Source organism: Microcaecilia unicolor, chromosome 1 (genome assembly GCF_901765095.1).
Source record: "Microcaecilia unicolor chromosome 1, aMicUni1.1, whole genome shotgun sequence".
Classification (NCBI taxonomy): domain Eukaryota; kingdom Metazoa; phylum Chordata; class Amphibia; order Gymnophiona; family Siphonopidae; genus Microcaecilia; species Microcaecilia unicolor.
In genome coordinates, this window is record NC_044031.1 from 262,824,557 (window position 1) to 262,852,262 (window position 27,706).

Genomic DNA, 27,706 nt, shown 5'->3' on the forward strand with positions numbered 1-27,706 from the left:
GGAGGTATGCACCTGGGAGAAATTTTTGAAGTCCACTGCAGTGCCCCCTAGGGTGCCCGGTTGATGTCCTGGCATGCGAGGGGGACCAGTGCACTACAAATGCTGGCCCCTCCCACGACCAAATACCTTGGATTTGGCCGGGTTTGAGATGGCCGGCCTGGGTTTCCATTATCGGCGAAAACCGATGCCGGCCATCTCAAACATTTGGCCGGCCCCAACCATATTATCGAAACAAAAGATGGCCGGCCATCTTTTTCGATAATACGGTTTTGGAATTGCTCTTTGCTGCGCCGGCCAAACAGATGACCGGCCATCTATTTGGCCGGCACCGTTTGATTATGTACCTCCATGAGTTCCAAATATATAAATAAAATTTTTGTTTATTTCAGAAACAATTATCACAGGATAACGCTTTTTTCAAACTTCACTAAAGTAGCTGGGAGAACACTAAATCAGGTGACCATGTTGAACCCCTTCTGTCAACTGTAAACAGTATTCAGAACAAGATGCTTAATTGGAGAAAACTGTAAATTTTACATATTACACTGACTTTGTACTAAATTCCAGAAATGAAAAATCATTCTGAAAGTTTACATAATCAGCATCAGTCCTTCATATTTTGGTTTGAAAACTTTCCATAGGTACAGCGTTTTTGTAAAGCTAGGCAACACAGAAAAGTGAAACACTAATTGTTTTCTGCAAAAGTGTTAGTTCTGTAGGTCCACATTCACCGAGAAAAGATCAGGCAAATGCAAATAATCCCAAGAAACGGAATGGCTTTATTTATTTGGCATATTCAAGATGCTTCACCATCTGTGGTGGGATGTAGGTGATGTAAATCAGATTTCTTTCCAGTTTTGCTTGAACATCTGTTCAGACAGGCTTCTGGTCTAAAAACAGAACAGAAAATATATCAGTAAGAATAATTTCACCAAGTAGCATTAACTGTGTCTGGCAGACTGCAAATACAGTAGTTAACTAGAAGCACTAGTGGAATTACAGATGGTCATCTAGTTGGATCTATCTGGCAGGCTACACAATCCTCATATATTGACCAGGTCAGTGCAGTGGCTTAGTGGAAGCAGGGACCTAGAAGACGGATATTTATGTAACGATCACACAGGTGGTGGTTGGATTATTTTTAAGACCTCACAGTTTGAAACAGGAGAGGAAGTGTGCAGATATAATCTAAAAAAAAAAGTGATCTCATGCGTAGGGATGCAGAATAGCAGAGTACAATGAAAAACAAGAACGGTCTTACATTAGGCATGTTAACCTACAAATGATCAAATTCTGTAGCTGGCACTTGGGATATCCTTTTCAAAACAGAGAACAACAACAAGGCATACTGAATGAACCAGTTTTTTTCTGAAATTAATTATGTTACTATATACTCTCAACTAATCCTATTTCAGATTTAAAAATACTGAAAATGTTCTAAAATTCTTACCAATTATTAAAAAACTAGCCGTTAAGCCCGTTAAAACGTGCAAAGCTTTTTGTTTTTAAAAATGAAAGAGCAAAAAGAAGAAATGAAAGTTGAGGGGCAAGTTTTTTTATGTTGTAAATTTAATAATTCTGTCAGCAATCGTTGTCTAGGGACCTTCCCTAGACAACGATTGCTTCACCTCCATCCATCCATGTCCAGCAGCCGTCCTCTCTCTCCTGGCCTCCCCACCGTCCACCAACCCTCCTCTCTCCCCGGGCCTCCCCCCATATCCAGCAACCCTCCTCTCTCCCCTGCCCTCCCCCCATGTCCAGCAACCCTCCTCTCTCCCCTGCCCTCCCCCCATGTCCAGCAAACCTCCTCTCTCCCCCCATGTCCAGCAACCCTCCTCTTTCCATTGGCCTCCCCCCATCCACCAACCCCCGTCAGAGAAAGACAGTGAGAGTGTGTATATGTGTGTGTTCTCACAGTACTGCAGCCTACAGCTGGCACAAACCCCCCCCCCCCAAGGGGGGCCCTGTTAAAATTGTGCTCTATCTGGTTAACGTCTGCCGAGCTGTAGGGAGTAGGAGTGCCTTTTAGCCTCCTTCAGAGAGCTGCCACTGCCGTCGGAGCTCCTCTAAGCCCCGGTGAGTACTTTTTAGTTGCGAAGTGTTAGTGTTTGGCTCCGGAGGGGCGGACTGTGTTATGGCGGCGGAAGTTGTAAAAAGATGATCCCACTGCGGCTCTCGCTGTTCCGCAGTAGGGGCTTGTATCAGGGAGTCTTCTCGCTCATCAGACAGTGCTGCGCGCGTCTCATTAGTTGCGCCTGATGCGGCTGTGGAGGCAGCGCCATTTTCTTCCTGGCTTTCTGCAACGGGTGCCGCGGGTGGTTTCAATGCAGGGGCGGCATCGAGTGCTGTATCTGATGTTTCTGCCAGAGTTCCTCCCTATTGGTTGAGTTCAAGTGTTCCTGCTACTGGCCTCCCTCCCTCCCTCCCTAGAGCCTCCCTTTTGACTGCGACGCCGTTTTCCCACACCCCCTCCTTCAATCGTTCCTCACTCCCCCTCTGATTGCCACTCCCCCTCCTGCCCTCCGATTCCCACACCCCGTCCTTCACTCCACCCTCCTTCCTCTTCCGAGTTCCATGTGTGTGAGAGACAGAATGTTTGCATTACGTTCCGGCTGTTTTCTGTTCTCTCCGCCCCTCGCCCCGCCTGTGACTCCTCCTCCTTTCTGGTTCTGCAGCTGGTGGAGGCGGGGCTTGGACATTTGCTCTCTCAACGTTCGGGCTCTACTGCGCATTTGCGGATGAGTCGGTCCAAGCTCATTTATATAGATTGATTAATAAGCTCTAAGATTTGAAGAATAGGTAATCATATCTAGACATCTGACATAAAATACACAAGATGTTACCATTTATACCTTGAGAGAGAAAAAAAAAAAAGATTAAGAAATTCAAATACTGAGGGGAAGATGTGCTAAAAAAATCGTTAAAGCCCTTCCCTTACCGATTCCCTTAGCGAATCGGTAAGGAACGGGCATGCAAAGAAAAGGAATGCAAATGAGCTGCTTGTTGTAGCTCACTTGCATTCTCTATTCCATCGGTAAACAGTCGAGCATGTGCAGAGCAGCCAAGCGTTATGCCAGCTGCTCTGCACATGCCAAAGACGTCCTTTATGGATGTCCTTCGCTCAAAAAAAAAAAAGGACGGAAGTCCCTGACCAGCAGGAAACTTGTCAGTAGCCTGAACCTCAGAAGAGAAAGATTGCTGAAAAGAGCCCCAGTTAATTTAAGTGCTACTGCTCTTTGCTTGTGTAACATTTCCATTGTTTACTGCTTTGCATGTTAAAGGCAGGCTTACATCAGGCAATTAGGAAGGACTTCTGTGAAGAAAAAAAACATCCAAGTGCTTGTCAGAGAGGTCTAACACGTCTAACAGGAGCTGGATGTCTTCCTGCAGCTTTTGTGATGGGCGGTCCTTCTTGGACATGCTTTTCCTACCTGCAATTAGGAAGGACTTCTCTGAAGAAAAAAAAAAAAGGATGTCCCTGTTTTTCTTATCTGCTTAAACTGACCACAAGCACAGTTCTCTCAACAGTTTCCTTCAAGGTTGTTTTCAGCTTGGGCCCCCCCCCCCCCACAGGATCGGAACATGCGAGGACGTCCAAATCAAAACTTTTTGGATGTCCCTCCCTCCAGGTCTCTCTCAGCCAATCTCAGCGCATTTAGCTGATACTGGTAACAGGTAAATGCGCTGGGATTGGCTGAGAGACCTGGAGGGAGAGACGTCCAAAAAGTATCAGGAGGAGGACTTCTCTGAAAAAAAAAAAAAAAAGAAGGACGTCCCTGTTTTTCTTACCTGCCTGAACTAACCACAACCACAGTTCTCTCAACAGTCCCCTCCAAGGTTGTTTTCAGCTTGCGCCCCCCCCCCCCCCCCCCCACAGGATCGGGACGTGCGAGGATGTCCAAATCAAAACTTTTTGGATGTCCCTCCCTTCAGGTCTCTCAGCCAATCACAGCGCGTTTAGCTGATACTGGTAACAGCTAAATGCGCTGGGATTGGCGGAGAGAGACCTGGAGGGAGGGACATCCAAAAAGTTTTGATTTGGACGTCTTCGCACGTCCCGATCCTGGGGGGGGGGGGGGGGGGAGGGGGCGTGTGCAAGCTGAAAACAACCTTGGAGGGGACTGTTGAGAGAACTGTGCTTGTGGTCAGTTTAAGCAGATAAGGAAAACATGGGACGTCTTTTTTTTCTTTTTCTTCAGAGAAGTCCTTCCTAATTGCAGGTAGGAAAAGCATGTCCAAGAAGGACCGCCCATCACAAAAGCTGCAGGAAGATATCCAGCTCCTGTTAGACATCCCTGACAAGCACTTGGATGTTTTTTTTTCTTCACAGAAGTCCTTCCTAATTGCCTGATGTAAGCCTGCCTTTAACATGCAAAGCAGTAAACAATGGAAATGTTACACAAGCGAAGAGCAGTAGCACTTAAATTAACTAGGGCTCTTTTCAGCACTCTTTCTCTTCTGAGGTTCAGGCTGCTGACAAGTTCCTTTTTTTTTGTTGTTGTTTTTTGAGTGAAGGACGTCCATAAAGGACGTCCTTGGCATGCGCAGGGCAGCCGGCATAACACTTGGCTGCTCTGTGCATGCTCGACTGGCTGACTGTTTACCGATGGAATAGAGAATGCAAGTGAGCTACAACATGCAGCTCATTTGCATTCCTTTTCCTTGATGCATGCCCGTTCCTTACCGATTCGTTAAGGGAAGGGCTTTAACTTTGGCTTCTGGTGAACGTTTAGCAGTTAATGATCACTCAAGTTTTAGGTAATATATTAGTTTCTAAATCATCATATGAACATCAAATCAGTGCACTTAAGAAAAAATTTTTTCAGGCTTATACAAGAGACAGCATGGGTTCAGACCAAGGCATAGCACAGAAACACCACTTGTTCTTTCTTCAGAGGTAAACTATTATCTAAGTAGGGGACAACAGATCCTTCTACAGCATTGAATGCTTAGAACGATCAGGTCTTCGCTATCGCAAAGTAATTTTACAATAATAGTCCAGGCAGTGTTACTTCCACAACTGGACTATTGTAACTCTTTATAAAAATGTTTCAGCTGGGTTGCAAAGACGTTTGCAGTTTTTGCAGAATATGGCAGCGAGACTGATTTTTGGTTTACATAAATTTGATAGTCTCCCCTGCCTTAAGAGATCTTCATTAGTCAACCACTCAAACGTATCCAGTTTAAAATTATTAGTTTAATCTATAAGTCATATTATGGCTTAAATTCAGAGGGAGTTGGGGATTTATTGACGATATCATCTCAAGGCCATAAACTTTGTGTTTCAAGGATGTTGCATCTGGGTTTTCCCTTATTTAAAAATGTACATTTTAAACCTATTCATGAAAGTTTATTTTCAGTTCAGGGGGCTAAAGACCTACTTGCATGAGTATTAATAACTTTTTGAAGTTGGTTTTAGGGAATTTTAAATTGATTACCAATTTTGTAGATTCCTCTTCATGAGAAGAGTTTGGTCTTAAATATGTAAATTACCGAGAAGTCCATGATGGATTAATGAGCAGTATATAAGACATAACTAGCATAACCTCATCTGGGGTCTCCCACTCCACCAGCATCATATGGGAGAGTGGCTTATGAAGTGGAAAATGGAGACCCACTGTAGCAGGAGAAAACCCCACAGCAGACAAAATGGCCTCCATTCCCACCAAAGACATCGGGTTTGCGGGTCCCAATGCCTCCATGTACGAATCTATTGCTGCATTGAGGTGTACTAACTAATTCCTTCATTTACATGGGATTTGCATGAAACTGATATATTTTATTTACATTTAAGGCATTTTAGTGAGTTAAGAACCTTATTAAATCATGAATAATCACTTTGCACCAAGATTAGCATGCCTTATTACATTGGTCTCCTGAAAAGCAAGATTATATTTCCCATTAAATTAGGTAATCACTTGACAATGCACATATGATATGTCATTCACTAGTTTCCAGTTCAGAGAAAACAGTAAGACAAAACTCACCTGACTGATTTGCAGAGGCTGATAAACTACTTTCAATCACAGTGCTGTTAGTGACACTGATAGCAGGACATCCACCACCACCACCTCCTGGTGCACCAGTTTTTTTACTCAGCAAACTGTTGAAGAAATTAGCTAGGACACCTTCACTTGTAGCTCCAGCTACACAAAGAAAGTAAATTTATATAAGATGTATTTACATTACATAGTTTATAGTAAAGCACGATTCAACACTAAATACAAAAGAAAGTCTTCACCTCACGAACAAGGGTCTATGATACAACCGATTTGTTATTCTGGGATACATGTTTTATCCAATAAAGAACAATTTTTTTAAATAAAGCAGAATTTGACCATCTTCAAAAACAATACCTTTCATATTGGGGTCAATTTTTTTTGATCCAGCAGACACAGGTGTCACATTAACAACATTGGATGTCCCTGATCTGCTTGGTGTCCTGGGGGATCCTCCAGGAACCCTTGGAGTAGAATCCTATACAAAATTACAGCAACTTTTTATTTACAAAATAGCTAAAATGTTAATTCTGCAACATAAACAAGCATTCTAATAAAGATATCACACACAGCAGAGTGAATATATATATTGCGACAGTCAGCTAAAAATTTGTACCTTTCTTTCAAGGCATCCAGGATATTCATGAATTTCAAAAGCCTAGTAAACCATCCTATGGACTAAAAATTTAGTATTTTAAGAGGTATTGTACTACTACTACTACTGCTTAACATTTCTAGAGCGCTACTACGGTTACGCAGCGCTGTACAAATTAACAAAGAAGGACGGTCCCTGCTCAAAGGAGCTTACAATCTAAAGGACAAAATGTCAAGTTGGGGTAGTCTAGATTTCCTGAGTAGAGGTGTAGTGGTTAGGTGCCAAAGGCGACATTGAAGAGGTGGGCTTTCAGCAATGATTTGAAGATGGGTAGGGAGGGGGCCTGGCGTATGGGCTCAGGGAGTTTGTTCCAAGCATGGGGTGAGGCGAGGCAGAAAGGGCGGAGCCTGGAGTTGGCAGTGGTGGAGAAGGGTACTGAAAGGAGGGATTTGTCTTGAGAGCGGAGGTTACGGGTAGGAACGTAAGGGGAGATGAGGGTAGAGAGGTAAGGAGGGGCTGCAGATCGAGTGTATTTGTAGGTTAGTAGGAGAAGCTTGAACTGTATGCGGTATCTGATTGGAAGCCAGTGAAGTGACTTGAGGAGAGGGGTGATATGAGTATATCGGTCAAGGCAGAAGATAAGACGTGCAGCAGAGTTCTGAACGGACTGAAGGGGGGATAGATGGCTAAGTGGGAGGCCGGTGAGGAGTAGGTTGCAGTAGTCAAGGCGAGAGGTAATGAGAGAGTGGATGAGAGTTTGGGTGGTGTGCTCAGAGAGGAAGGGCCAATTTTGCTAATGTTATACAGGAAGCAGCGACAGGTCTTGGCTATCTGCTGGATATGCGCAGAGAAGGAGAGGGAGGAGTCGAAGATGACACAGAGGTTGCGGGCAGATGAGACGGGGTTGTCAACTGAAATAGAGAGTGAAGGGAGAGGAGAAGTGGGCTTGGGTGGGAAGACAATAAGGTTGGTCTTGGCCATGTTCAGTTTCAGGTGGCGGTTGGACATCCAGGCAGAAATGTCGGATAAGCAGGCCGATACTTTGGCCTGGGTTTCCGCAGTGGTGTCTGGTGTGGAGAGATAAAGCTGGGTGTCGTCAGCATAAAGATGATAGTGGAAACCATGAGATGAGATCAGGGAGCCCAGGGAAGAGGTGTAGATTGAAAAAAGAAGGGGTCCAAGGAACTCCAACAGAAAGCGGGATAGGGGTGGAGGACGAACCATGAGAGTGTACTCTGAAGGTACGATGGGAGAGATAAGAGGAGAACCAGGGGAGGACAGAGCCCTGGAACCCAAAAGAGGACAGTGTGTCAAGAAGTAGGTTGTGATTGACAGTGTCAAAAGCGGCGGATAGGTCGAGGAGGATGAGGATGGAGTAGTGACCTTTGGATTTGGCGAGGAACAGGTCATTGCAGACTTTAGATAGTGCCATTTCTGTCGAGTGTATGGGGCGAAAGCCGGATTGAAGCGGATCGAGGATGGCATGAGAGGAGAGAAAATCAAGGCAGCGGCTGTGAACGGCGCGTTCAACTATCTTGGAGAGGAAGGGTAGGAGGGAAATGGGGCGGTAGTTGGAGGGACAGGAAGGGTCAAGTTATGGTTTTTTGAGGAGTGGTGTGACCACAGCATGCTTGAAGGTGTCCGGGACAGTTGCAGTGGAGAGAGGTTGAGGATATGACAGATGGGGGGGGGGGGGGTGATAGTAGGAGAGATGGTGTTAAGTAAGTTGGTGGGGATGGGGTCTGAGGAACAGGTGGTGGATTTCGAGGAGGAGAGGAGATGGGCGGTTTCCTCTTCGGTGATATCAGGAAAAGAGGAGAAGGAGGCCTGGGTTGGTTGGTTGAGAGAGAGTGGGTTATAGGATGAAGAGAAAGAGAAGGTTTGGTGGTGAATTAGAGGTTGATCTTCTGGACCTTGTCACGGAAGTAGTCGGCCAGAGATTGGGGAGAGAGTGAGGGGGGTGGGAGCGGAGGGCACTTTGAGGAGAGCGTTGAGGGTGGCGAAGAGACGACGAGGGTTAGAGCTGAGGGAATTAGTCAATTGGGTGTAATAGTCCTGTTTGGAGAGGAATAGGGAGGATTGGAAGGAGGATAGCATGAATTTGTAGTGAATGAAAATCAGTATGATTGCGAGATTTCCTCCAGAGGCATTCAGCCGAACGGGCGCAGGTATCGGGTGCAAGGGGTCAGCCAGGGCTGGGGATTGGTACGCCTTGTGGGACGGGAGATGGACGGTGCAAGGGTGTCTAGAGCAGAGGAGAGAGTGGCATTGTAAGTGGAGACAGCTTTGTCAACAGACTGAGGACATGATGGAAGGGAGGAGAGAGATACTAGAGGATAAGATGGGGGGGTCAACAGCCTGGAGATTCCTGGAAGTAGTAGTTAGTGTTGGGCGAGATTGAGGGGGAGGGTGATGAAGTGTGAATGTGATCAGGTGATGGTCAGAGAGGAAGAGCTGATGCGCGGAAATTGGAGGGTGAGCAAGTAGAAGAGAGAACGAGATCAAGACAGTGGCCAGATTGGTGAGTAGAGGTGGTGGAGCTCAGTTGGAGGTTGAAGGAGGAGGTTAGAGTGAGGAACTGAGAAGCGTATGAGTCGGATGGGTTATCAGTGTGTATGTTGAAGTCACCAAGAATGAGGGATGGGGATGAGGGCTCAAGAAAAACTGAGAGCCAGGCATCGAAGTCGGTAAGGAAGGTAGGGAGGGACTTATCAGGGGGGCGGTAAATGACTGCAAATCTGAGTGGCAGTGGGTAGAATAGACGGATGGAGTGAACTTCAAAGGATGAAATATGAACCAATGTTACTCTAATAATTTTTTTCTCACTGGGATTTAAAGTGGATGATCTGTCATGACCTGCTACCCAAAAATATAGCATAAACATATCTTCTATGTTAAACCGCTGTATGTAGCTGGGGCTAGCCTCAGCATTCTGCATTTGACCAGTCCTTGTTATATGTTTATAAGTTCCAACCATACCTTTTTTGTATTACTGGGATTAACCATCAGATTATCTGTAAACCTCCATAAATATTGTTAAGAGTTGCCAACCTTTTGACAGAGAAAAACCTGACCCCAAACATGACACCTACCCTGCTCCATGCTGCTCTGTTGTCCCACCCCACACTTTGCCACATCTACTATGTTTAATCTGCAGCATAATGACAAAATCTATAACTGTGCCTGCTTTCTGTGCAGATAATTTTTCTTGAGAAAAAAAATGCACATTATGGATCCTTTCTTTATTCCATTTACTATAATGCCTAAATTGATGCATAGAACTAGGTGGTTTACAATTAAAAAATTTAACATAAGAAAATGAGAAAAAACCCCAATAAAAATAGAAAAAAGAGGAAAGAAATAGACAACAAACAGTTATCAAAAAAATAAACCAAACAAGGAACAAAAACATGAGGATAATCAAGAGTAAAGACGAAGAGGTTGGAAAAAAAAGGGAAGGGAGAGGGGGACACCAGGACTCCATTATCACTGTCCAAAAGCCTGCTTAAACAACCAAATCTTAAGTGCAGTTTTACATTTGGGAAGGGAAATCTCACTATAAATATCAAACAAAAGATTATTCCAAGAAGCAGGGGCCAAAAAATAGAAAGCACTGTGACATATGTGCTCATAGGTGGCACTTTACCCATGAGGCATAACTGGGCTGGCAGGGAGTGTGGGGAGTAAGGAAGCTGCTGGATCAGAGTGCAGATATCCCAGAGGGTCTGGATAGCACGAGGAAGGATCTAGCGAATCTTGAAAAATGGTCCAATAACTGGCAACTAAGATTTAATGCTAAAAAATACAGGGTCATTTATTTGGGTTACAAGACACCAGCGGAACGTTACAATATAGGGGGTGAAGTGCTTCTGTGTACGAAAGAAGAGCAGGACTTTTTTTTTTGTTACATTTGTACCCCGCGCTTTCCCACTCATGGCAGGCTCAATGCAGCTTACATGGGGCAATGGAGGGTTAAGTGACTTGCCCATGAGTCACAAGGAGCTGCCTGTGCCTGAAGTGGGAATCGAACTCAGTTCCTCAGTTCCCCAGGACCAAAGACCACCACCCTAAACACTTGGGGGTAATTGTGTCCGATGACCTTAAGGTCTCCAAACAGGTAGAAAAAGCAACTGTCAAAGCCAGAAGGATGCTTGGCTGCATAAGGAGAAGGATGACCAGTAGGAAAAAAGAGGTGATAGTGCCCTTGTATAAGTCTCTGGTGAGGCCCCATTTAGAGTAATGTGTGCAAATCTGGAGACCACACCTATGTAAGGATATAAACAGGATGGAGTTGGTCCAGAGGGCAGCTACAAAACTGGTAAGCAGTCTGTCAAAACATATAGGGATAGGCTTAGGAACCGCAACATGTATATGCTGGAAGACAGGGATATGATAGAGACGTTTAAATACCTCGGTAGTGAACCTTTTTCAAATGAAGGAAAACTCTGGAATGAGGGGGCATTCGAAAAAGTAAGAGGAAACAGGATTAGGAAGAATCTAAGAAAACACACTTTCACGAAAAGGGTGGTGGATGCGTGGAATAGCCACCCAGTGGAGACCGTGGAGATGGGGACTGGGACAGGCATTTGAGTTCCCTTAGGAAAGGAAGAGTTGGTGGTTACTGAGGATGGGCCTTTTGGTCCTTACCTGCTGCCATGTTTCTATGCCAGGTAGCCCATACCAAAGAGCGAGACTGAAGGTTGAGTGAAGTTTTTTTTGTGGTGCATTTGAGGTATAAATTTGGCAAAGTGGTGAAAAGACTGATCCCTGAGGAAAGGCGGCTGGCTTCTCTCTTGACAAGTAATGCCTTCACTTGCACCTAAAAATGGATTTCTAAATCATGGGGGGCATGTTACGTATTTTAAACTAGTTCAAGCATTTACCAACACTAAACCAAATATACATCTATGGAAACAATTCAGCTATATGTAAAGATCCCTCAAGAGGCAGTGTGTCATAATTTAAACCTGATCAGACAAGTCTGTTATAAAGACAACCACCTCAACACACACCAGATCCTGCAAAATGTTGTAAAACCCTATCTGACGTTATAACAAACTACAATCATATTAAAGTTCTGATATCACCTCAGTAAGGTCAATACAATCCCTCCACTGCAAAACACTATGCATAAGCTTATGCAAAAACAAACTCAGAACCTTACCATACCATAACAGTACTAACTCCCAGGACTCAGAGCAACAACCATATCGGTGAAGAGGCAGCACTGAAAATATGAGGGTTAAATGAAAAGTAATGAATCCACCTCCATAATTCATCAACAGATGGCAGCACAGATGCACGACACATTCACTTTTTTGAAATTTCTTCCTTCACCTCAGCTGGTGAGAGGTGTCTGCATGAAGAGGCCGTTTTGCTATTGCTTGTGAAATGGAAGCATGTAGTGAGTACTGTTGTCTGCTTACAATTAGCACACATTAGATAATCACCCAAGTTAGCCAAACCCCAACTGATTACTGCTACAACACCAACATTCTTGGGTTTCTTTTTTTTTTTTTTTAACACTAATAACACACTTACTTAGAAGTGAAATAAAAAGAAACGTTTATTCTGGAAACAAGTAAATAGTAGCTGAAGCAGAGGCTTATAGAAATGATTTGAGAGACCCCCTTGTTTCCAAGCCAGTGCACTGCCTTGGGAACAAAGAAGCCTCCCGTACATAGATTTCTCTTATTTTTATACAATTTTAGTATGTGTTATAAAATAATCCAGAAACCAGTTACATTCTTAGCACATCCCACCAATCATCCAGTTTCCTAATACAACATATCTGACTTTTATCCTATCATGCTATCTTTATCCACCATACCTTCTGTCACAAATTCCAAGCCCACCTCCTCATGTTACTTCAGCAGTTTTCTTTTTAATATCACATATCCAAACTATATGTACCAGCTGACCTTGTGGTTAAGCTAGCAGACTGTTCCAAACTTTCCCTTTTCACCATCCAGATATAATGTGGTTTCAAACTGTATGAAACACAGGAAATCGTGACCCAAAGATTAATATAATCTTAATATCCATTAATTTTACCTTAAGTACATGCATATTGAACGGTCCAATGTAATTATCTACTAAAAGCTTGTAACAAAGTTCACAATCAAATTCTTAAGCTGTCTTGTACAGTATCTTGCCCTAGACATGACCTTAACATTGGTCAACAAAAATACAGGCTTTTTGTTCCATTCTCTTGACGCACCTTCTCCCAAGATCTTGTATAACTGTCTCTCACCCACACACTTCTGTCTCAGTAAACAGGCCGACTTCCCCTTCTTCCATCGCTTGCCCAACAAATCACACTAAATACATAAATGTGTTTTTGGGTACAGTCTAGTTAGTAGGAGTGTGTGTGTGTGTGGGGGGGGGGGGGGGGGTCACATGGCCATCCTTGCACAATTTCAAAAGGCCACCCTGCAGTCTGAAGTAGTTAGCAAGGATTGAAAATAGCATACAGAATAATTAGGTGGGGGGGGGGATGAAATAAATCTTATAGGTATCCCTTGTTTCATTATCCAGTGGGGTGCTCTGAACATACAAACATTAGGGGTCCTGAGCCCTACCCAAGGGAACTCGGGACCCCCTCATGGAAAACAGGAAATTATATCAGAGGAGGGCGGGACACAGAGAGAAAGGAAGGCTGGAGGCGAGCCTGCTGCTTTCACTGCCGCCGCCGCGACTTGAGGTAAAATAAAAGTTTTAAACGCAGGGCAGCAGGAAGGAAAGGAGGGCAGTTGTGGGAGAAGAGGATGGGCAGGTGGGGTGAGTCACTGGACATGGAGGGGAGGGAAGACAGAGGAAGGAGATGCACATGGATGGAGGGGAGGGGATAGAGGAGAAATGCTGCACATGGATGGAGGGGAGGGGATAGAGGAGAAATGCTGCTCATGAATGGAGGGGAGGGGATAGATAAGTACATAAGTAGTGCCATACTGGGAAAGACCAAAGGTCCATCTAGCCCAGCATCCTGTCACCGACAGTGGCCAATCCAGGTCAAGGGCACCTGGCACGCTCCCCAAACGTAAAAACATTCCAGACAAGTTATACCTAAAAATGCGGAATTTTTCCAAGTCCATTTAATAGCGGTCTATGGACTTGTCCTTTAGGAATCTATCTAACCCCTTTTTAAACTCCGTCAAGCTAACCGCCCGTACCACGTTCTCCGGCAACGAATTCCAGAGTCTAATTACACGTTGGGTGAAGAAACATTTTCTCCGATTCGTTTTAAATTTACCACACTGTAGCTTCAACTCATGCCCTCTAGTCCTAGTATTTTTGGATAGCGTGAACAGTCGCTTCACATCCACCCGATCCATTCCACTCATTATTTTATACACTTCTATCATATCTCCCCTCAGCCGTCTCTTCTCCAAGCTAAAAAGCCCTAGCCTTCTCAGCCTCTCTTCATAGGAAAGTCGTCCCATCCCCACTATCATTTTCGTCGCCCTTCGCTGTACCTTTTCCAATTCTACTATATCTTTTTTGAGATACGGAGACCAGTACTGAACACAATACTCCAGGTGCGGTCGCACCATGGAGCGATACAACGGCATTATAACATCCGCACACCTGGACTCCATACCCTTCCTAATAACACCCAACATTCTATTCGCTTTCCTAGCCGCAGCAGCACACTGAGCAGAAGGTTTCAGCGTATCATCGACGACGACACCCAGATCCCTTTCTTGATCCGTAACTCCTAACGCGGAACCTTGCAAGACGTAGCTATAATTCGGGTTCCTCTTACCCACATGCATCACTTTGCACTTGTCAACATTGAACTTCATCTGCCACTTGATAGAGAGGAAGTGATGAACATGAATAGAGGGTAGGAGGAGAAATGCTGGACATGGATGGAGAGGGAAGAAAGAGGAAAGAGATGCATACTGACAGAGATGAGGGAAAGGGAAAAGATGAGACAAACTATACATGGATGGAGAAAATAGGCAAAAGCTGGATCCACTGTATACCTTCTCCAGTCAAGTCCGCAGAGGACCCAGCTTTTACCTATGGATGTAGGGCAAGAAATGTAGAAAGGAGGAAAGTAAAGAAATAAATGGAAAGGAAGCCCTGGAAACGGAGTTAAGAGAACAGAGTGAGAGCAGCAGAATCGGAGACCGGGACCAGCATGATCAGAAAAACAAAGTCACCAGACAACAAAGGTAGAAAAACATTTTATTTTCATTTTAGAGAGTTTGGAATATTATTTATTTATTGCATTTGTATCCCACATTTTCCCACCTTTTTGCGGGCTCAGTGTGGCTTACAATATGATATGAATAATGGAAATACAATTTGTTACAACTTGGTTATGGGTTACATTGTATAGAGTTATGCGAGACAATCGAAGTATCGTTAGGAATATAACAATGGGACATAAACATTGAAACATTGGAAGGGGACAATGGGAAGCTTAAAGGGCAGTATTAAGACACAAAGACATATGGTGTACATATGTCTGTTAGTAGATGTATGAGTGATGTGAGATTACGGGGGATGAGAGATCAGAGTGGATGTATGATGCATTGATGAACAGTTAGTGTGGACTCTATGTGTGTTGGTTCTTTCCATAAATTTTTTCAAAAAGATGGGTCTTCAATAATTTGTGGAAGGAAGCTTGTTCGTCAATCGTTCTTAAGTTGCGCGGCAGTGTGTTCCAAAACTGCGTGCTCTTGTGAGAAAAGGTTGACGCGTGTAGCGTCTTGTATTTCAAGCCCTTGCAATTAGGGAAGTGGTGTCTTATTTTGCAATGCATAGCAATGTGTTTCTTTCTGTTTCTCTGGTATTGTGCTGTATGCAGAGTCTAGCTTCTTAGGATTTCAGGTTAATTTTTGAAGAATTTGAAGAGGGGCTATCTCTGTTCTGCATGTGTGACTGCAAGGCCAAGTGTCTGAATAGGTATCTGTTTGTTAGGTTCTGAGATTTTGACAACATATTGTTTCAGGTTTGGCAAGACTGTTGGTATTGGCATGAGTTGTCCAGTGCTTCCCCGAGTGGGTCTACGATTTTTTACTTTTGGGTATTCAGGAACACTTGGTGGAGCAAGGCATCTTGGCCTTGCAGTGCCACTTCCTTTATAATGCTCTTTTGCTCATCAAGAAATTGATTCTGTCCTATGGGGTGACAGAAAATTCACCACCACTATCTGCAGCTATGGTTTTGTCAATATGAGGGAAATGGCCTGTTTTGAACTTAGGACCTAACAGCACAGCAGTCCCACTGTCTCCCACAGCTAATGCTGTGTTGCAAGTTTTTACACTTGTAACCTGCAACTACTTAGACAATAGATTCATTTTGCACACCATTCATTTTCGATTTGGTATTGCTCTATTATTGTTTTATCTGACTGTTGCAATAAAATATATTTTTAAAAAACAAAACAAAAAAGAAAGGTGAATGTAGTCTAAGACTATTTATTTTTTGTTGGTGGCAGCTGGCGGGAGAATATTGTGTTGCGTTCATTCAGCACCCCCAATGGTTATAGTTTGGATTTACGATACAAAATACTGCTAAAATAGCATGAAGAGGGGTGCATGGAATTTGTGACAGAAGGTATGGTGGGAAAGAAGTTTCCAGTAGATGGATGAAGATAGCATGACTTTGTGGCTCAGAGTCAGGTGGGGTGGTGTAACTGCTATTCTATAAATTAGGGTATGAAACTGAAAATTGATAGGATAAAAGTCAGATGTGAGTGAAACAGGAAGGTAGATGACTGGTTAGTGGGATGTTCTAAGATGGTAATTAGTTTCCGGATTATTGTATAATATATATTGTAGTATAACAGAGAGAGGGAGCAAAGCACAAAAAACCAGAAACAAAACAAAAAGCACCAAGGGCCTTCAAAAAAGGGAAATAAAGTCTTTAATCGTATACGTTGATGAAACAACTTTTTTTTTTTTTTACCTTTGTTGTGTAAGCATTGCTTTGGTCCCCAGTGTCTCTCTACTGCTTCTCTATTTTTTCTTAACTGTCGTCCAAGGTTCTCCTGTCGACATTTCTTCTTTGTCCAACATCCATCTTTCCTTTGCATCCCTATCTATCCAGCATCTCTCCACTCTGTGCTCTTGTCCCTATCCTCTCACCATGCTCTGTATTCACCCTCTGTGTCCCTATCATCCCTCTATATTCAATACCCCCCGTGCCTCTATCCCTCCCCCCTTGTGTACCCCTCTGTATCCCTATCCCTATGTTCTCTTCAGGTTTTGTGTCCCTCTCCCTCTCCATGTTCAGCTTCTCCCCTCTCTTCCCTTCCTCCTGCAGCTCCACTCCAGACCCTCCCCCCCCCCCCCCAGGTGGCCAAGCATCTCTCTCCTTCCCTCTGTTGGTCCAGCATTATTCCCCTCTTTCCCCTGCTTCTTCCCTCTCAGAAACAGCATCTCTCTCTTTTGCTCCAGGTCTCTCTCCTTCTGATTCCCCCCCAGGTCCAATACCTTTCCCCATTTCCTCCCTACCTCCCCAAGGTGGTCTGACAACTATCCATCACAACCCTCCCCCCTCCTAATGCAGGTCTGATATCTCTGTATTCCCCCACCCCCTCTGCCAGTCCTCCAAAAGTACGGCAGGTTGCCAGACAAGGTAGAAATGAAAATAGGCTGTCTCTGGCCAGTCACACCAGGACCTTTTGTACCCACAGGAAGTTGCATCAGAGAGATGGGTTGCTGCAGAGGAAAGGCTCTAGTGCAGCTGACCAGAGGCAAGCTTTTTTCATCGCTGCCTGCCAGTGACCTGCCACACATTTGGAATACTGTGAAGGGAGAGGTGTAGCTAGGGAGATGCTGGTCCTCTAGGGGGGCAGTGGAAGGGTGAATGCCAAAACTACAGTGAGGACCGGAGAAGGGTTCTACTGCAGGTGGCCCCCTACCATTGGGCAGCCCTGGACAGTTTGCATGGCTCATTCAATGGTAACTGTGCCCCTGCATCACTCTCTCCTCCCCCCCAGTTCTTCCCTCCAACCCGATCCTCATACCTTGCTTGATTATCCAGCAAGGGAAGAGGCAGCAATTAAAGTAGGCTGCTTCTGCCCAGTTCCAGGGTCTTCCTTCAACTGCATCCAGCCTTCTATGATATAACTCCCTGTTTTCATGAGGAAAGGCCCTGGAGCTCACCAGAGGCCACCTGCTTTAGTCACAGCTCCTGCTAGATATCAAGGCTTTTTGGGGGGGGGGGGGGGGGGAGGAGAGAGAGAGAGAGGCGCTGGACCCATTAGTAACACACACAAAAAAAATGGTCTACCAGCAGAAAGGCCTAGACACACTGAGAAACCAGCCAGGCCTGCTGAAAACCACACACTTGGTAGCCCTAAATATCTTCAAGAACAGCAGTATCTATCTATATATATATATATATAAATAAAATATATGAAACAACTCATGTGTTTCGCTTTGATGGTGGTTTGTCTGTCCATTTCTGGCAAGGGTTACTGTCTTGTGTTTATAAGCAAATTATTTTGCTAATCAGCAGTAAGTTGAAAGCCTACCTAATTTCCTAAAGCTGCCTGTTGAAAAAGGTGATTAATGATAGACATGAGTCATCAGTTATATACAGGTAAATATACCATCTGTGTAATTATATTTTGGATATAAACTCACAAAACAAATGCACATCTAAATCACACACCTAATTTACCATGGTATTTTCTAACATTATGTACTTGATACGTTTACATACATATATACACACACACATACACTGTATAAAGAATACTAACCAGTGGCCGCCCTGCTGTAGAAGGAGGCTGCTTTGCTAACAGGGACTGAAAAACAAAAACAAACAGCATATTATATAGAGCAGCCATAAACTGTGGCGCTGTATCACTTTTTTTTTCAACTGAGGACAGCCACCTGTAGGCAAATTGCTATTTAGACCAAGCAGCAAATACTTAACACTCTCAGAAGGCTTTTTTGTTGTAAGTTTTTAAAATGAATTTTAAAACTACAGTACATAGAACCCATCCACCATAAAAAAGAAAACCATTACATCATGAAACAGGATATTAGTACTTTAAACCGTGAAAAGAAAACCACTGACAAAACCACCTAACGAAAACAATCCCATCCCTATTTTCACCCCCCCCCCCCAACAAAATATAAGCGGGTACCAGATACAGAAATACATCCAATGATTCCTTCAGGCTGTGCTAAATCCCACTAATTAACACTCCTAAGTCTCCTCCCCTCTCATCCCCATGAAACACAGTATTCAAATGAGTCCATTCCTTGTCTTTAGGATAACAACGTTTTTGCCAGTCTAAGTGTGAAATCCAATCTTCTAAAGTTGGTCTTGCAGCTTGCTTCCAATGGGCCGCCAGCTCACATTTAGCAGAGGAGAGGCACATTCTATGCAGCCTATGATACCATTTTTATCCTTGTCCCCTAATATAAGCAGGTTGGAATTAGAGACACATGCATTTGATATGAAGTCCATGAAGTGTGTCTGGCAGTAATGCTAATTTCCTGGTGGTCTATAATAGAGAACAGCATTAAGGTGGTCATGAAGATTTATATGGTTAATTCTAACTAAGGCAATCTCAAGATGGGGAAGTATAGATTCTGCAATAGATGTAACAGTGAAATGAGAGCTATAAATTACCGCTATGCCTCCTCCTCTTTTTCCATTTCTTGTCCAATGGGTAATTTTGTAGCCTGGAGGGCATAAATTTAGGATGATGGGGTCTTTGAGATCGTGAATCCAGGTTTCAGTAATAAACAGTAGATCTAGATTGTCTGTAGTGATCCAGTCCGTTATGGTTATTGTTTTGTTAACTACCGATCTTGCATTTATGTATCCCAGTTGGATTGATTGGTAGGGGACATTAAGAGTAGGGGATGTGTTAATTTTTATTACTTGTCTTCCCTCTTGAGATTTGGAATTGTTTTGTCCTTTCTTACATTTATACTGGTTGTATTCATGTATGGTAGATCTTCCTTTTGGTTGATTATTGTTCTTTTGATGAGGTGTGTTGTTTTTAGGCAGTCTGCATGACTTTAGTACTTCCCCCATACCCATACCAGCTGAGTTAAGCATTAGACTAATGAGCTCCTGCACACAGGGTTTCCTAACTCTCTTTCCCCCTAGTGACAGCCAATCTACACATCCTGCCAGCTTACACCCATGTCTTCCCCTATTGCAGCTAGGAGTCCAGTCCGGGTTCCTCATCTCACCCCCTGGCTCCTTGCCTGCAATGCCTTCTGGGACTTGTATTTCAGACTGAAACTGCCTTAACCCAACTATCCTGGATGTGACTATCACAACTTATAGGAACTAAGATATTTATGCAATTCTACATAATGTACTAAAATACAGTAAAAGCTGTTATAGGACAGTAACGTGAAGTAGAATCAATAGTAGCTAATGGAATATTACTCATTAATGGCAGTTTCAAATCATTAATGCAGTTCAGTATCATGCAGTAACATAGGATAAAGGCAGTTAGAGGACAATGCCTTGAAGAGGAAACCTTAATAGTTAACTCGATAAAACAGATTAAAGGTAATTAGAGGCTACTGCTATGAAGAGGGAGCCATTAATTTACCATCTCCAGGACATTTCAGAATAATGCAGGCTAATCTAATAGAGGCAAAATGAAGGAGTGTTGTGATTCAGTCTCTAGTAATAACAAATTAAGCTTTCACGTGGTTACCATGTTATGAACAGACCATGGCTCCAATGGTCGAGACTCCACATGGTTTCACTGCAGTGCAACTAAAACCGAACTGGATTCGAAGATGATTAACTCCAGCTACAACCATGAACCATCCGGCATCTAGCTCCTTTCCCCTCTTTGCCGATTTTAGATTGTAAACTGCTTTGATCTGCAAAGCAGGAGTCCTAGGAAGTTCTCTCTCGGTAGGCGACGGTTGTTCGCTGGAGTTGTAGCGTTACTTCTGACGGGGGAATGGTGTGAAGTTGCTCACAGTAGCCTCCACGTGGGTCCCTATGGGTTAGGTCTTGGGTCTCAGAAGTGCTCACCCAAAGCCAGTGCAGAAGTCGTTCGTCGGTTTGGGTTGTAGGCTACTCTCGTTCGGCGGCTGGCGTGGGTGACATGGGCAATGTTGGCCAGCCATGCGTTTTTCTGGGCCTTGCGACTTCCACCTCGCGCTCTGATGATCGGTGCCGGTATCTGCCCTCTCTCCCGCTATTCTCAGCCACTCACTTCCGCGGCAGTACGTGTGTGGTGTTCTGCTCTCCGCTTCCAGCTGGCATCCGTCTCACTGCGTATGGAAATTGGAAGGTTCCTGGATATTGTTGAATTTTATGCTGTATTGGTGTGGGTGATAATAAAGTTCTTAGATGTAATGAACATTAGTTTCCTTTTACATTATAAACAGTAGACTCCATATGATGATTTGTTCGGGGAGATTTAATCTACTTTTTATACACTACTAGTAAAAAAAGGCCCGTTTCTGACACAAATGAAACAGGAAAACCTGCCGCCCGGAGTTCCCTTTGGACCCTACTGGGTTACATTTTTGTGGTTTAATTTTTAAGCACTTTAGATATCAAAAGCATCTCATGCAACCAAGGAAGAACCTCAAAATATGTATTAAATGTAGTAGTAGTCCAATTAGCAGTGCTTACAAAGAGGGGTGGTACATGAAAATCAATTTTTCAGCATTCTGGTTAAGTTTCATAATAGCCCTTGGGAAAACTATCCTAGCATGCCAGAAGCCAACTGTTTAATGCCTTATGGCCTTTCTAGCACAGATTTTTCTCTGGGTTCCCACTACCTTTTAACAGAGGGCTCATTTCTGGAGAGAAACATTTTATGTACAGTATCCTCAAAATAAGTACATTAAGACTGTCAACATATCAATTCAGTAAGTCCACTTACCTGTAGTTTCATAAGAAATACTTGGTCATCTTCTGCTACAATTTCTTTTTCATGCACAAACTGCAACAAAATAAGAACACATTTGAGACATGTGGGAAAAGATATTTAAGAATGAATACTACCTACTATACATTTGAAGTTAACACTTATACATACACTCGGGATACAAATTGACTTAATATGAAATTTTATGAGGATAAGTTCAGCCCAACAAGTTCTCTCCTTTTATTTCCTTTTGGCCAGTACTCAGTTTACCTAGATGTCCCCCAGTGCTTGCTTTGCCTACCACACTTAATGTTATGTGGCAACTAGTGCAGAGACCTAGTCAGCAAGGGAGCAAGATATACTGTACTCAATCTTTAGGTGCTGCGCTTTTGCCTGCAATTACAGCTCTCTGAATCAGATAATTTTCCCTTATCAGTTGTTTTTTGGATGAGTGATTTTTTTTTAATTTGTAGAAGTCTTTATTAGGCATTGATAATCAAAACATGACTTGTGCAACTCAATACAATACAAGACAACATTCCACACATATACTGTATCATGAAGTGAGTGCATACCAGAAGCACGCTCCAAGCAAAAAAAAAAAAAAAAAACAATGCCATAACAGTAACTTTTTGTACTTCCAACTTTGTTTCCCCCCCCCCCTTTTTTAGTTATCCTAGTTCTCTCCCCCACCCTTCTGGATGAGTGATTTTAACCGCTTTGGTAAATTATGCCCTGGGAGAGGGTGAGGTTCCACAAGGCTGGAAAACTTAGTTATTAAACCTATTCAGAAAGGTAAAGAAAGACCCTAACACCTGTGCAAACAACATGGCTGTTAAGGTGTTATCTTGGGAAAGAGTAGTGGGAACAGAGGCCAGTGCCAGACAGACTTCTATGGTCTGTGCCCTGCAAATGGCAAAAGACAGAAGATTAGCCAAATCCAGCATGGGGGAACTAGGGCCGATGCCAGAAAGACTTCTACGATCTACAAATGGTAAAAGACTAAGATTCGGCAACTCCAGCATTGGGGGAACTGAGGCTGATGGTGAACAGACCTCTACGGTCTGTCCTGCAAATGGCAAAAGACAGGTGAATCTTTGGCAACTCCAGTGTTGTAGATCACTTTATTGTCATGTGCTGTGAAAGAGGCTGCTGTGTAGCTCAGCAGGGAGGGAAAGACATCTTGACAGGTAAGTTGAATACTGTCAGAACTTGGGGATGATATATGGTTATAACCAAGACTCTGAAGGGGACACAAAGATGATGGACTCTAGTAGTTCAAAACAAAAAGTTTTATTCAAGGAATATCCAATGGACTTGACACGAATCTTGTTGTGGCCACAAAGGCCTGCCTCAGTGCTTGTTCATCGTTCTTTGGCTATGAGAGCTTCATCAATTTAAGCGTTTGCATAAGGTTGGTTGTCCTTAGATGCTCTAAAGAGTTGGGTATTTCTACATCAAAGGGACTCCTGAGGCAGGCCACCTTTGTGGCCGAAACACGATTACTGTCACGTCCATTGGATGTTCCTTGAATAAAACTTTCGTTTTGAACTACTAGAGTCCATCATCTTTTGTGCCACCTTCAATGTGACTGCTTGTTTGTCTGACCTGTGCGAGGATTTTTGTTCTTCTGTTTCTGTCAGCTATAACCAAAACTCCATCATGTTTGACTGCCTATATGGTTGGCATGGTGGAGATATATGGTTGGTATGGTGGAGACCTAACAACCAGCATTAAGCATGGGTGACTGGGGCCTGCATAGACTGGATGGACCGTGCAGGTCTTTATCTGCTGTCATTTACTGTTACTGTACAAACTACAGACCAGTGGTTAACCAATCTTGACTGCCAAAATTAATGGATAAAGTAGTTTGTGTTAAGATTTTTTAGACTATTATAAATTAGATTTTACCGAATTAGGTTTTAGAAGGGGGCACAGTACAGCAGAATCCTTAAACACAAGGCCTGAGGGCCAGTCCCTTTTGAACTCATGGACCTTTTGCATGCTGTTATTTGATCTGTGTTGCCAAGATCCTTACTGTTTTGAATGTCATTGTTTGTATTCCCGTCTTGGATAAAGGCAGTTTAGAAATAAAAAATTCTAATTCTCCGGGATGGCCCTCATCATCATTCTGCTATGCTCTGCCTCTGTACCCGAGCTTGCAGCAGAAAGGGGAAAGTGGATGGGAGGAAGAGCCACTTCAGCAATGCACTTCTTAATAGACTGAAAATATATTTGGAAATGCCAGCCTCCTTGAGGATATACCCAATGATAAGTCTGAAGACAGGCTGGTGAGATGGATGTCTGACATATACTACTACCTGAAAGGATATGTTATTCCTGTGCAAAAAGAGATGAGATTATTGGGAGTAACACTTGATAGTAAGCTTAATATGAGTATGCAAGTTTGTAAGGTGGTTCAGGCTGTTTTTTTTTTCAATTACATCTTTTGCATAAGTTACAGCCTGAATTGTCAACTTAAAAAAAGTGATCTACAAAACTGTCCACTCTGCAGACTTACACTTACCTAGGAAACAAGTGGTGGAACTCCTTACCACCCAAACTAAGAAATATACAGGAATATACTAGATTCTGCAAAATCCTCAAATTGTTCCTATTCAAATAAACCCTAACAACCATATCTCAAACAATTAATTATTATCTGAATTTATTACTCTATTTACCATTAACTTTCTCTTTGCTTCATGTACAATTTCTCATACATAATAGATTTTCTAAATGTTAAACATCCATAGCTATCCCAGTATGTTTATGATATTGTGTTGTAAAATTGGATTCTTACAACAAATTACTTTCTTATGCATTATTCTTTGTTATGTATCCTATACTGTTTATTGTACGCCACACTGAGCTCAAACGTGTTTGGGATAATGTGGGATATAAGTAAATAAATAAATGACTTCAGCCTTGTTGTTCAAAGCTTAGTTTTATCAAGGTTGGACTACTGCAATGCCCTGTGTATCTCAATGTAGCGTCTCAAGAGGCTCAGGGCACTGCAAATTGCAGCCCAACTGATTACAGAGGTAATGAAATTCTCTCATGCACCACCAGTTCTCAAACAATTACACTGATTACCGATGATTCAACAAATCAAATATAAAGTATAAACTATTATTCATCAAACTATTTACTCAGATGCTCTTTTTTATCTTTGACAAGTCTTAAAAGTATATCACCCAAAGAGGTCCCTCAGCTCTGGTACTGCCATGTGACTGCCTTTGGATCCAATAGTGCAGACACGATATGCAAGAACTAGAATGTTTGCCTTTACTGTGGCTGGAACACAATTGTGGAATGTATCTGCGGTACATTTGTGTTTATGTGGCAATATATCTCGATTTAAGACGCTACTGAAGACGCAGTTATTTGTGGCTGCATATACTTGAGACTTAATATGAACTTTTGTTGCTTCATTTCATCTCTCTGCTTGAAGGTTTGGGTGAAGTCTCGTGTTTTTGTACAATTTATCTTATTTTAGATATTGTATTAGGTACATTAAGTTATTCTGGAAACCATCTAGGTTTTTAGGTGGTACATAAGGTTTCTAAAATAAATAAATAAATAATCAATCAATCAGAAGTCAGGGCCTTACACAGGACGATATCTGATTGCTCTCCTTCATTTGTATTCTAAGTGGTCCCCACTTAAAAATTAGGGAAGACCACTGCAGTAGAGTCAGCTTGGGTAGTTGTAAAAGATTCTATTTTACAATATTTGATAAAGGGTGATAAAGTGCTACTGGTTTTATTGGGTCTTTCAGCAGCATTTGATTTATTTCAGCATGATAGATTCATCCTGTGGTGTGCTCCGATTGGGTTAGGTGGGACAGTACTGAAGTGGATTTCATAATTTGAGAGACAGAAAGATTAGGGTAGACATATAGGGGGATTTTTGTAATTAGAACAATTGTAAAATAGGGGGTCCCTCAAGGATCAGCACTCTCACCATTATTTAATATTTTTATAGTCTTTAGGGGAAGTCATTAAGACGTTTGGATATGAATGTTATAGCTATGCCAATAATGTAATTGATTATACCCAAGAGAGATTTGTGCTCTTACTATAACTTGAAGTTTGAAAGGATTATAATTTGGTTTAGGATCAATGGACTGATTGTAAATATGGAAAAGATGGAAACTTTGAGAACAGGGATGGTGATCCTTCTTTGAATCTGGATTTGTGTTTGGATGGGGGATTACATTATCAACCACACAAAAGTGTGTGAGAGATATGGGAGTGCTGATCCCACCTAATGTTGATTTCTATACACATATCAACAAGTGGTAAAGTCAACGTAGGAAACTTTAGTGGAAATGAGGGTTAAAACTAGAGAATGACACGTGGACACAGTTTGTCCCCATCCCCACCAGCTTTGACCCCCATCCCCATCCCCTCTTGCACATGACGAAACTGCATCTTTCATCATCCACACAGATAACACATGCCTTCCACACTGCAGTATTTTCATCATTTTTGATTAAAAAAAAAAAACAAAAAAAAACTCACCTGTTTAAAAAGGCTTACCCTACCGATCCAACATAAATACCTGACCTCCACTACACAACATCACTAAAGTTTGTAATGGATATTACACAACTCTTCCGTTGTACGATTCCTTTATGTGGTCCTACCATATGAACCTTATCCTACTACTACATCACTTTGTATTTGTTTACTCCGGAGTCTGCAAACACCTCTCCAGTATTATGTAAGCCACTTTGAGCCTACAAATAGGTGGGAAAATGTGGGATGCAAATGTAACAAATAATAAAAGAATCACTTGTTTTTTGTACAAATGAGATTTCATATTGTTGCGGGGATGGGGGTGGGGATAAACTTTGTCCTCATGACATTCTCTATTTATGTTTCAACTTTTTTATTGTATTATCGTAATAGCAGACCGTTATACAAACACCAAAATTAGTACATATACATCACAAAGTATAACATCAACAATATTTTTGTAATAATTTCCCCCCCTCCCCATTCCTCCCCTCCAATAAGCTGATATATTATTGTGAAATTATTGACATAAGAAAAAGAATAACATCATTTACATAATAAAGTATAATAATATCAACCTCCATTGTCTTATGTGTTTTCATTTGTTATCCTTTGGTCTCAGCTATATAATATAACCAATATCACATCTTGATCAAAAGATCCTCCTCCCCCCCTATTAACCTATAAATGAGTCTTCTGTTATCACAATTGATACCCAAGAGTATTACAGAGTGTTAAGAATTCGACTTCTCCCTCTGTGAGTCATCCCATCCAAATAACACCCCCAGATTTTTAGAAAGCGCTCTTTTCGCTTGTATGTCCCTTTTGCCTCTCTCGCTTCCCAAGTAAGCAATTGGTGTACCTGGTTCCGCCAATGCCAGAAGGTCGGAGGGTGTGCAGAGGTCCAGTGCTGCATTATGCATTTTTTGGCAATGAGACATACTTTGCGGCACAGCATTATTTTGTCTTTGTTTAATCTGGGAAAGGTGTCATGTTTATCTAACACTAAACATAGGGGGTTCAATGCTATATCACAATTGACAATTGTAGACAGAAATACAGCTATGTGTCTCCAGTATCTTTTTATTAAAGGGCACACCCATATCGCATGATATAGCGTATTATCTGCCCTCTGACATTTCAGGCAGGTAGCGGTATGGATGCCCCCCGATTTGTATAGTTGTGTTTTGGTAAAATAAGCCCTATGCAGTATACGAAACGCACATTCCCGAAGGCTTGCCCCTCCTACTATTCTGGGTATATCCTGTATTTGTTTTACAATATTCCATCCTGTCAATGCTCTGCCTATATCTGTTTCCCATTTCTGACGAAGTTGGCTAAACTCTCTCCCAGGCATCAGTCCCCACAATTTCAAATGTATGCTGGAGATCGACGGAACCTCTTCGGCTATTTCTTCGAAGAATTTTCTAACTTTCTCACCTAATTGCTTCTTAATCTCGTCTGTATTTAGTGTGCGCACATAGTGTGTGAGTTGGCGATGCGCAAAGTGATCCCTCCATTGTGCATTAGTTTGCATTTGTGTTACTGCTTTGATATGCCCATCAGCCCCCAGTATATCTTGCATGGTTACTATGCCATTTCTTTCCCATGTGACAAAGGTTTGATTCTCTATCCCCGGTACAAACATCGGGTTGCCCCTAATAGTTAGTAACTCGGTGTTAGAGGGGTCTCCCCCCAGGAGTTTCCCTATATATCTCCACGCTTCCCTGATAGGCTGGAGCAAAACACTATGTTT

General features: G+C 42.7%; 1 protein-coding gene across 1 annotated transcript in view; it reads right to left on the reverse strand.

The window, feature by feature from the left end:
* Positions 1-225: 225 nt before the first annotated feature.
* The window catches only part of DYNC1LI1 (dynein cytoplasmic 1 light intermediate chain 1), a 131,755-nt gene continuing 104,274 nt past the window's right edge, over positions 226-27,706 (reverse strand). Inside the window, 5 exon segments of the mRNA XM_030206057.1 lie at positions 226-890; positions 5,988-6,146; positions 6,357-6,477; positions 18,320-18,364; positions 21,443-21,502. Coding sequence (XP_030061917.1) covers positions 784-890; positions 5,988-6,146; positions 6,357-6,477; positions 18,320-18,364; positions 21,443-21,502 — 492 coding nt within the window. The 3' untranslated portion in view covers positions 226-783.